General features: G+C 38.9%; 1 protein-coding gene across 3 annotated transcripts in view; it reads left to right on the top strand.

The window, feature by feature from the left end:
• Positions 1–12,178, top strand: part of DAPK1 (death associated protein kinase 1) — an 86,478-nt gene that overhangs the window by 39,341 nt on the left and 34,959 nt on the right. For all 3 annotated transcript variants that reach the window (XM_085043375.1, XM_085043373.1, XM_085043374.1), the window contains exon 3: positions 2,457–2,678. In XM_085043375.1, the coding sequence (XP_084899501.1) occupies positions 2,457–2,678 (222 nt within the window). The remainder of the gene's footprint in view (positions 1–2,456; positions 2,679–12,178) is intronic.

The following is a 12,178-nucleotide window of genomic DNA, read 5'->3' as shown; positions in this document are numbered from 1 at the left end:
TATTCTCAGATGTCAGAATATATTGTATGTCTGTGTTGATCAGATTTATGTTTTTACTTTTTTACTCCCGAGCTGATGTTAGATGTAATTTTGGTTTAAATATTTTGAGGTTTGTTGATTCTGGATTTGTTTAATTTGCATTGTAGGGATTTGGCGGGGGGGTGTTGTGTAGGGGGGAGGGTTGGGTTTTTTTGTTGTTTCGTTTTTTGGAGGGTTTTGTTTGTTTGTTTTTTGTTTGTGTTGTTGATTTTCCGTGATGAAGCAGTAGCTTTTGCTAAACTTACAGGCTCAGAATTGATAAGAAAGTGGTTAGCCATGCAGTATACAAGCCTATGAATGAATCAGAAGCAGAAATATTTTTCTTCCTCTATCAGGTAGTTTAAACTTCTAGCCTGAAAGCCAGCCAGGTGGTCAAAAGACAAAGAGCAGCTTTTTCCTTCCTTGTGGTCCATGAACTTGAGTAGCTGTTTGGGGTTGTGATGATGTCTGCATCTGTGTACTGCTCAACTTTGTTGTTTCTCTGAAACTGCGCATTTTCTGCAAAACTGACTGCTTTTCAAATAAAGCTTTGTATCTCTGTGGAGATGTGCATGCTGTGGGGGAGAGTGTGAGACAATCATTTGTTTTTTTCCCTGGAAGCAAGAGCCAGAAGGGCTGTGTTTTGGCAGTGCAAAATTGCTCAGGCCTCAGTGATCAAACTCAGAGGCGCTGTTGCAGGAAAAGTTGCTATGAAATTGGACTGAACCAGGCTGATGAACCTTATGACACCTTGTCTAGCTCTCCGCTGCCAGTCTAGGATGACAGAGGTGTTCCAGAGGTCTGTTCTTTCCCTTTCAGTCACATATGAATGTCTTACATGTCAAAGAGCATCTCTGATAACACTAGCAGACTGAGCCTGGAAAAAAGTCTTCTGGTCTGTGTGTGATGGAGAAGAGGATATGGTGTGGTCTGAAGCACTGCTCTGTCCATTGCAGTTTGTAATAATAATGTGTGGGTCTCCATATGGTAAATTTGACCTTTTAAAACTTTGTGCAGAACTGGGGGTGGGTGGAATTTAAGGCATAGTTGTTTTTCATGCAACATAACATCATCTCACAAGTTCATGTACTGATTTCATTGAACAGTGAAAAATGAAACTTGAATGGTGATCACAATATTAAAATAAAACTAAACCTCAGCTGAAGACTACTGACTTAAGACTTCTCTCAACGCTTGCTTCTCTAACCACTTGTGGCTGCATTCAAAGGTTTCCCAGGTGGTGGTGGCTACTCTAGAGTGCCTTTCTAGGAGTTCACAGGAGATAACCTGCCTTTGCCCTGCCTTCTACAAGTGACACTTATTTAGCCTTGCCCAACCTCATGTTCCAGTTCAAGACATTTTGTCACCCAGGGTACTGTGTGGGGCAGAGTGATAGTGTGTATCAGCATAGTAATGGTGGCACGAAATGTGTGGCCCTGAATGTTATACGGCTGTTCAAGGAGTCAAACCTACTAGAGTTAGATTTGATTTAACAGCTCTTCTACATCTGCTTTAGAGAACAGCTCTTCTTCAGTCAACAGGGTAGGCTAACTTCAAAGTATGTTCTCATTAATATCATTCTGCAATTCTGTGATTCCTTCTTATGGTGAAAAATGCCAGAACAGAATTTCTAGAGAATCGTCAGCAAGAGGTATGGGAAACTTAGAAGAAAAACCACTGGTTTAGAAATCCTGTTCTTGCTTTAATTCAACATTAATGAATTCTGGATTTCTGATCCAAATCAGTGCATACATCTAGCAACAGCAGTCTTGTGCATCAATAGTGTGCTGGAATCAGCAGCATCCTGGAGTTTCTTCTGGTTTTTAATACAAAGGGGTTTGTTTCTCAGTGCCTCAGTACTTTTCTCAACTTCAAACTTGTACTTAACAAGATAGTACAATAACTGTAATTGTTGATAGTACTGTATTGAGCCAATGCTTTTAAAACTAAAAATCCAAAGCACTGTCATGAAACCCAGTTTTGTATTAAAAACTTTTTAAAAATACAAACTTGAGGATAGAATAAAGTGAATGCTGACAAATCATATCGATTGTAAGAAACTTAAGAATTGTCCCACTTGCAGAACAAAAAAAATACGCAACATACATGTGGAAGGAGAAATCCAGAAACCATTACTTTTGCCCAGTAATCCTCGGTGCACATATTTGTCAAAAATCCAGTGGTCCTCACTGGTAAGATGTTACTTTTACTTACAGATATGCATACATTTGTGTAATGCAAAAGCCATATTTTAAATTACCTTTCCTGCCTCTTCTAGGTTTTTTTTTTCAGTTATTATTCTAGATTGCATAAAAAGCAGTAATATACTTTAGTCAAACAGAGTTAAAAGCTGATTTCTCCCACCACAGCAAAAGGGCTACTCTTAAATCTAAATTTTCTTGAATTGAACACTCATCATCTTCTTTTTTTTTTTTCAGTGGGCAGTTTGCCGTAGTGAAAAAATGCCGCGAGAAAAGTACTGGTCAGCAGTTTGCAGCAAAATTCATCAAGAAAAGGAGAACGAAGTCCAGCCGTCGTGGAGTAAGCCGGGAAGATATCGAGCGAGAAGTTGGCATACTAAAAGAGATTCGACATCCTAATGTGATTACACTTCATGATGTTTATGAGAACAAAACAGATGTCATTCTTATTCTGGAACTGTAAGTAATTCTAGAGACCTGTGGAGGAGTGGCAGAATATTTGTTTTTGTGTTTTCTAAAAACAGACACTCTGAGAATTTTAGTGATTTAATAGAAAGTTCCTTATCACCCCAAAAGAAAATAGATATATTCTTAGAACTCTTCATTTCTAGGTCAGTGTTGTAGTTTCCTGATTTCTACACATATTGTTCGCTCTGAAAGCACTACAAAGTTTAAAAAAAATCAGCATATTTAAGGCTCTTTTTTTTCTGCTTGTTGTATTAATCATTGTTGATATTGTCCATATTGTTATGGATCCAGAAGAATAGCCTGGAACTAATAAACTGATTGGAAGATAAGAGTAGAGAAAAACAGAGATTCTAAGTGGATATTAGTTTAGCAAATTTTACTGTGTTTTGTGTTGGTGTAAAGTGGCCTCAGTGAATGCTTTTTCTCCTTTTCTAAGCTACATAAAACAGAACAGAATTTTCCTAGTTCTCTCTTATTGAAATGTGAACTGAACTTTCACATGGTTTAGTTCCCAATTTTTCATCCAGTGTCACTGCTAACAGATTGAGGTAAATATGTCAGCAGAGACTACTTCTGTATTTTTTAAAGTCTGGCTTCCAGTTCCTCAAAGACTGCAATTGTAGAAGTTAAGCATTATTCACCTGTTAAGAGTTTGTCAGTGCCTGGTGATGGAGTGTGCATGTCTTTATTATTGCACTTTATTATTGCCATACTTGCTCTGTATCAGTTAACCATGCTTTGGAGTAAGTATTACTCTAAAGAGTAAGTATTACTCTCTTTAGAGCAGAAGACTTGGTGCCAGAATCTTGGGCAGCACTTGTGTGTTTTTCTTGGCTGTTCATGTGGTTTTTCTTATGTAGGTTATGTCTTCCTGTTTGCTGGCTTTGGTAAATGGTATTTCCACTTACCTTATAAAGATAATTCAGTGCTGCATGGTTTCAGTAACACATAGATTTACAGTATAGATAAAAAAAAAACCACCTGGGAAGTAGCTTTTGGAGTTTCATCTTTTCTATGGTCTATATATGGATGATACTACTTTTTTATGTTTATGCAAATGTATTTTTATACTTCTAGTCCAGGATGTGATGGCTTATTGTAATAATTGTAGTCTGGCTTGGTGTTTCAGTTCCAGTTGTGTACACTTGCATTAGTTTGCCAAATTTGGATAATTTAAACAAGTATTTTTTTCCAAGCTAAATTATGATCCTGTATAAAGTAAAAGTTCCTTATATTCTTACTACCTCTGTTCAGAATTCTTTGAAGTATGATGTGCATACACAGCAAAATTAGTGTGATGATCTTCCTCTCCTCACTTGTTACTAACTCTTGTGTTCTGTTGCTCTATAACCTTTCAGTGTATTGTTGCTTCTGCAGCTCTTTCTGTTCAATAATCTGCCCATATGAAATCAGGCCAGTGCCTGTACTTGAAAGCTGTGAGGAAGACTTGGTAATCATGACAGTGGTAGGAGGAATGGGACTGTTCCACCCACCCCCACTTTGCACATGGAATAGGAGTTGTTTTGGCAGCAAGGTTGCTGTGTGTGTCAGTGTGTACCCACTACTGTCCATTGAACAGAAGAATGACAATCTGCGTATTTCATAAACTTAATGGCATGAAACTCAGCAAATTATTTGCATTACTGTTTAGGTAATTGTTTTGCCGGGCCAGCAATCCCTATATAATTTCAATTAGAGTTTGGTTTTTATTTTACCTTTCCAAACTGCTTTGTGAGTCTTTCAAATTGAAGAAGTGCTATTTTGGATATCACAAAGGTAATGCATTTATTTATTTAGACAGTCAAAGAGGAAAAGATGACGTTAGCAGTCCCTTTGTAAACTTGAATATGCTAACTGCTACAAAGTTTTGTAGTTCTCAAAATCACCGTGATGTTACATAAAGCTATTGAAAAGACAGGATTGTCATTTTAATCGCATGCTTAGACATTAAATATGTAATCCCTTTTCTCTAATGTTCTAATATTCGCAGTTTGCCTAGGGAACTACCCTCTTGACAGCCTTTGTTCTTACAGAACAATCTCATATGAACTGAAATAAAGCTGAAGGCTCATTAAATAACCTGTTTTGCTAACCTCAGAATCTACCCTAAGCGTCCATTTCCCGTTCTGATTAGAGCATAGTTTATTTCCTGTTCTGACTACCACAATGAGACAGTGTACCACACAGAGACACAATTTTGTATAACTGAGCAACTGCAGCTGCCTTTTTGTTGCCATATGTCAACATGCACCAGCCCAGGGCAACAGGGTCTGTGGCCTGATCACTATTGATTTTAATGTTCTGCTTCAGCAAGAGGTTTGCTATATTGCATACAGCATCCTAAACATTTTTCTGCCTTACTAACCGGCAATTTCTTAGAGGTGGGCAATTGACTGGACAAGGGGGAATGGCATCAAACTGAAAGGTGGCAGGGCTCAAACTGGATATTAGGAAGAAATTCTTTTCTGTGGGGGTGGTGAGGCACTGAAACATGTCACCCAGAAAAGCTCTGGATGCCCCAGTCTTGGAAGTGTTCAAGGCCAGGTTGGAGGGGCTCTGAGCCACCTGGTCTAGTGCAAGGTGTGCCTGTCCATGGCAGGGGAGTTGGAACTCGATGATCTGTAAGGGACCTTCCAACACAAACCATTCTATGATTTTATTCAAGGTCATGATTTATATGCAGGAATATGTGGGCAGTTAGTTAATTATTGCAGTGGCAAGGTAGGTCCTCAGCCCAGAATACAAAACAGAGCTATATATCAAAAACTTTATCCACGTAGGTGTTTGGAAGATTTTCTTTCAACTGCCTTATATGATGAAACTGTTCTACCCAAAACCCTGATCTACCAAAAAGCCCACGTGAAACTATGAAACATTTAATTTCTGAAACTTTAAAAATCGAATCCTTCCATGAAAGGTTCAGTAGCCACACACAAGTATGGGATATCTTTGAAGAGCCCTACTTCATTGCAGTCTTTTGGTATATTTAGGACTTTCAGCCATGTTTTCATAACTTTAAGTCTTAGTAACAAGAGCCTCCTTTCTTGATTTGGAAATAACCTTTCAAATTTCCACTCTGTGGACTTTTTCATAATCTTGAAAGGAATGTTATGCACATCCCATACAAAATGGATGACACTGTCTTTTCCTCATCTAACTTAAAAACTGAATAGTTTTATTTTTTTCCTTTTATCACACAAATAATTGAATTAGTCAGAATTTTGTAGTACTTTTTTCTATCCAGCTGCAGCAATTAGAGTCTGTGATGTGTTAGCAGTACAAAGCTATTTCTAGTGAGCTCTGCTGAAGCCATGATTTTTCAGACTTCACAGACTAGAAAACACAGATGTCTCTACTCAGTGATAATTATTTTCTTTCCTCAAGCATGTTTTGCACCTACTTGGTTCCCCTTTTTCTGGCCTTCTACACATAATTTCTTGCTTCCATTTTGTTTTCTTTTCACTTTATTAGGTCTTTATTTAGACTGCAGACCTACAAAATATATTCAGTTGGTGGTTCTTTGTAGAGCCTTGGTTATGTTTTTTTTGCTGCAACTCGAAGAATAAATAATTTCATCCTATATTGTATAGTAATTCATTAAACTGCACAAAAGCAATGTAGGTGGTCTCATCTTTTAAAATGTCTAGATAGCAATACCTGACTTCTTTCACTTGGAAGCTGTGGATGGAGTTAGGTATTCATACTTTCCTCTGCAAAAAATGTAACTTCATTTCCAAAACTGAAAACTTAAATTAAGATGATTAGCTCATGTAGCATGGTTCTGAGTGATGATTATCTGTTTTATTTTTTTTTTTTAAATAGAAAGTTTTGAAACTTTATTAGAAAGAGTGAAATTACATTAACTTAGAAGCATTTGAGCATTAAATACTAGGACTTACGCTTCATTTGAAAGCATAAGCTTTCTTTTAAACTTAGTCCTGTACATCCCAGTTTGTTGCTGGGATGTACAATCAATCAAAGCAGAACAGTTCAAGGAGAGGAGAATTAAATATTTGGTGCTTCTGGGATGTAACAGGAGGATAGCATACCTTGGGAAATTAGTTTGTAGATCTTGTACCACCTTTGGATTTCAAAATCCTGAATTCCAGGCCCACAGATAGATGCACAGAGGACATGTAGACAGGTTAGAAGAAAGGCTTGACAGGGCTGAAAAGACAGGTGCCAGAGCTGGTGTGACTCTGCCACGCACTGAGTATGTCTTGAAGGGAAAATTGGTTTCTGTGTGCTGCAGTCTCGGAGCAAAATGCTTGCCCCTTTTTTTTGCTAAACCTGAATGTTCTTCATATATTAAATTTGAATGTTGTAGACAGGATCAAAATACTAAGGCACTCTGCTGGGCCAAAGTAACCATGTGCTTTATCCAGACTCTGGGCACTTAAGGAACTTCAGTGATGGAAACCTAAATACTAGTGCTTTTTGGGTGCAAGAAAGATTGACAGGAATGTTGAGGCACCCTCCTCAGTGGGACTTAACTGCGTAAATTATAGGCCAGGTTTTGATGTCTGTATTGTGGCTGGCCATTGATGCCAATGCTTCTTTTTCAGTATAATTGAAGAATTTAGGCACACTAAAGAGAGGATTTCATGACAGTTGGTGTCTCTAATAGAAACAGGACTAATGAAACTGAAAAGGCATAGTGATGCTGTAACATGTCATTTTTGTGGTAGCAAGATAAAGAAAAATTGAAGTGCAGTGTTATTCGGCAAGTAGGTAATTTAATGAACAGCAGCCCTGTTCTGCTCTTTCAAAATGTTTGGTACACTTTGTACTTCTGAGGAGTGGATTGGTAACGGCACAATTCATAAAGGGGGTGAAATACAGTGGATGTAAACCTCCTTATTCTTACATAAAACAGAAGTAGCAAAATACGAGTCTAGTCTTGGGCTGACAACTGCATGACTGACTGTCATACAGGACACATTTGACCACAGAATCCTTAGGGAAAACATTTCTTTTACAAATTGACAGAGGACATGTTTGGACTAGAGAAGAATTCCGGTAATTTATCAAATTGAATCAGTTTTAAAACTGGAATAAATTGATGGCATGCTTATTTAACTTAGCTTATGTTGTCTTCAGATCTAAGCAAGGCAAATGTTTCTTCATGGGGTTGGGGCCTAGATTTTGGGGTCCGTTTGTGGATTTTTAAATTCGTTAGAAATCCTTAGATAATCATTAATTATCATTTAGGTGCTATTGCATTATAAACAGTGTGATCATAGCATATGACTGAGTCATTACGAGGTAACCACGCTGACTTTGAAGGTTAATTGATTCTAAGCTCCCTGAGTAGGTTCCCATAATGACTTCCTCTGAGATCTGGCGATAGTTCTGTTTCATAGTTAAGAAAGCCTGGCAACTTGCAAAAGCACTATCCAGAAATCCTTTTTACATGGGCGTGATGTATTTTCTTTCCCAGAGGGAGATGTGTGGGTTGCAATCACATCTGTCAACCCTCCTTTGGGAAGGCTGGGAAACGCTTTTACCACTACTGTGCTTTACAAGAAAGAATGCAGTCAACTGAAAGCTTTAATTTACTTCTCTCATTTCAGGAAAGCTAGCACTTCTGCCTAGAAATATCAGTGAAATAACACATACCAGCTTTGCTCTCAGTGAAGATGTTTATACAAAATATTTGTAAAAACTTGTACTCTGCTACTTTAAAACAATATAAAAGGTCATGTTATAACAATGAAAATATATTTACTCAGCCATTATGACTTTCTGTGTTAAAATATTGTCAATAATACATTAGAATTAAGTAGGATTAAGATGTGACTGCCATAAAACACAAACTCTTATTTTATTCAGCAAGATATTTGAACAATATATTGTGACTGGAAAATTATTACTTAATTTAAATGTAAACAGAAAGGTTTTATACAGGAGCATTAAAGAATTAATGCTTTAAAGGAAAACAGTATGTGAAGGTGAATATAGAGGCTTTGCAGCTCTAAAGGAATTTAGCTGTGACTTGACTTGTAATCAGGTTTTTCTGTTAATCTGAATGGGTATAAATTGCCATCCATCATTTACTCACAAGCATTTTGACAATTAGAGTTGTCCTAGGGCACAAAGGAACTGATCAGGAAGCTGTCTGGTAATTCCTACCAGCAAACAGAGAAATTGGACTAAGAGAAGCTCTGTGCTTCCAGGGAATACCTGGTAGAGATACTCCAAAGTCCTCTACAGGAAGAAGCACTAGTGCTTGGTGAACCTCTTGCCTCCACTCCCTTCAGGAAGCACCTTTATCCCGTTGGTGGTTGGGGGCAGCAGTCTTTTAGATGCAGGCTGGTGGTGAGATTGCGTGGCTTGGGAAACCCATGCAATAGTCTGGTTTCAGTCAGATTCAGCACAGCATCAGCAACCCTAAAGCTAATTTAGAAACAAAGGTGCAGTGTAATGGAGGTGGAAATAGTGTACTTCTTGGTAGAAGGTGATGGTCGAAGAGCCCAGTCAAAAGGGCTGATGTATGGAATTATCTGTGCCTTCTTGGTTAGATTAATACTGCCTCGGTGCGTGAGATGGGATATACACAGGTGCATTGGTGGAATGGGGCTCTCTGCTTGCCTTCTGGCTCCACTTTTGAAGGTAACTGTGGGTTACTAAAATGTGCAGTGTTTATGTATTGTGGGACTGTGTTACGGTGGCTGAGGCACAGGACTGGACTTGAAAACCCAACAGCATTTTAGGAGGTTTGTGAAGGCTGCAATATCTTATATAGCCAGTGTCATTACTGGTTTATTCTAACCCAATTCTTCATCTGGGATATCTGGAAGTCCAGTCAAGATAATCTAGTTTTTCTACATATATAATCCAATTACGAAATCTGTGGAAGCAGGCTCTGTTGATAAATCTGAGGACATCGTAATTCAGTCAATTAATTGTGGAAATCAAACTTGTAAAGTGTGTTGAGTGTGGACCTGTGGACCCTCCATGACTCGCTTGAAGATTGCCTTGCAGTGATACCATGGTTTCTTGTATGCCTGTGGCAGTACAGCTTAATATCAGGTCTGCTTGAGCGAGCAAAAGGGTAAGGAATAAGCAGTCTGCTGACAAGCATGAAGAGGAAGCTAGAAAACACAGCCTCCTGTGGGGACATAGGTCACTGCCTTACATGTGTGAAAAGGGTCTCCCTGGATATTTTCTGGCACAGAGGGACCTTTCTGTGAAGCCAGGCATTTCTGAGCTTCCAGGTGAAGCTTCTTATGCATGCTAGTATGGCATTTTACTCATAATTGCTATAAAAACCCTTTTCTCTCATGCCTTATGTCCCTACCAGTAACAGTAAGCAGCAGGAGCAGCTAAATGGGCGCTGTGCTTGCCAGCTATGGCAGCGCCCGGGGGAGAACACGCCTTCCTGCACTTGCCCCCACAGCTGAGGAGTTACTCACAGGAGAATTCACAGTGGCCCCCTCTCTGAGCTGAGCCCACGCAGGATCTCCTCCTAGACATCAAGCGTGAGATGTGTAACATGAGGGGGCACGCCAAAGTCCCACAGACCAGAGTCACAGCTGCTTCTGGAACAGCACTTGGAGTGCATTACAGCCTGTCCCGCCTCACTCGCCTACTTGTTCAGCACGGGCTGCCAAGTCACTTAGGGTGACAGTACTTAAGCATCAAAGAAGCACACAACAGATTGGAGAAATCTACTGCTTTTGCTAATGAACTTTCAGTTTTAAAAAAGAAAAAAAGCATTTCAAGCATTTTAGCTTCTCTGGTCCTCAGTTTCGAGATTTGCAAGCACTAGGTGTATTTATTACCTGTGAAATACAGATAAGATTTTATTTCATGCGATCATGAGGCTTATGATGTGTCATTAAAGAAATGTCACTACAATTAACCTGTGGCAAAGACAGAAGAATAGTACTCAGGAGTACAGAATCAGAATAATTGCAGATAAAAAGAAGATGCTCTTTCCATTTTACACAAATGCAGATATCTCTACAGGTTGCAAACTTTGGGAATTAAATCTTTCTTTCTTTTTGGGTCTATAAGGAATGTGTATAATCAGTGATAATCAGAGATGACTATGAAGTTTCACAGACTGCATATCTGTAAAATGCCAACAGGAATAGGAACAGGTCTTGCCAGCCATAAAGTGTGACACCACCTGTGTGACACTGTCACAGTCTGTTTGAGACTGCAGGGTGGACAGCACAGTGCTTGGACATGGCATTGCTGCAAATGCCTGCCTGAGTATACTTCTCTTGTATTTGTGATGGCTGATGAATGGTTTAAGCAGCAGCAGGAGCTTTTGCTGTTTTGAGGGATGGGTGAGCTGCGTGAGAAGCAGGACCAGATGCAGTCTTACAAGCTCTTTGTCAGCTGGGGATCCATGCTCCCTGGTTCCCCAAAGTGTGGTAGCGAGCCCAGCGCCAAACCATGCCGAGTGCATACAGGTGATGGGTTTTGCTGTGGCTGCTGTGGCTGGGGCAATAGCCACTGTGAGTCTGCCTGCTCCACGTGGCGTGGCTGTGCTCCAGTTTACAGCCTCCCAACAACTGCGGCCAACATCCACTTGGAAACACGTGGAACTAAGGCCTTTAGCCCAATATCTGGAAATGAATGCCACCGTTCAGTGCTGTGCAGAGATACACACATTAGCCTGAAAATACTTTCTTTTTTTATTTTCAGTTAGAAGCAAACAATGAGAGAATATGCATGTGTGTCTATTTGTAAGATGCTTCTGACTAGTCTCTGTAAAATAACAAGTTGGATTTAATCATTAGGAACTCCATTTTAATGTCTCTACAATAACAAAAAAATATTAAAATGACCTCTCATCCTTCCAGTCTATAATTCTTATATTTTAATGGCACTTTTTTTCAATAATTGCTTTCATGCAGAAAATATTACAACACAAATACCCAAACCAATACTCTCATTATTGTCTAGGCAGCTCAATGAAAGCTCCAAGAACTCATTAAAATACACTTTTCAAGCAATTTGCATTACAACAATGCAGATTAGGTCTCTTAAAAAGTAGACATGATAAAGAAGTCAAATATATTTCCAGAAATTTGCACAAACTATTTACCTTTTGTTATATGTTAATTGCATCATGTTTCTTAATCAGAGCTTTAAATCATGAACAGATTACTGTTTTCCCCACAGAAAGGTAATAAAAATTAGGGTGCCCTTTTTGAAATTGTTTCAATATTACAATGCAAAATATAGGGGGTATTATGACCATTTTTGCAATTTCTAAGATATTTCTAAGTAATACTCCTGCTTTCACAGGTGGGAAGAGCAGTTTGCCACAGCGGGCAGTCATCTCCTTGTATGTCCTTCAGCTGAAAGATATTTGTCTGTTATTTAATAGCTGTAGTGCTGTTTCCTATCACTTCAGTATCTGTGCTGTTAACTGAGTCAAGAGCTTCTTGACTGAGCTGAGAAGAGGGTCATCTTCACTTTATTCCTCTCTCTCAAATGCAAAAATCCAGATGTGCTTGTGTACCCTCTCTTAC

This window comes from Lichenostomus cassidix, chromosome Z (assembly GCF_008360975.1).
Source record: "Lichenostomus cassidix isolate B80296 chromosome Z, HeHo_3.0, whole genome shotgun sequence".
NCBI classification, from domain to species: domain Eukaryota; kingdom Metazoa; phylum Chordata; class Aves; order Passeriformes; family Meliphagidae; genus Lichenostomus; species Lichenostomus cassidix.
This window is presented reverse-complemented; position numbering and strand designations above follow the sequence as displayed.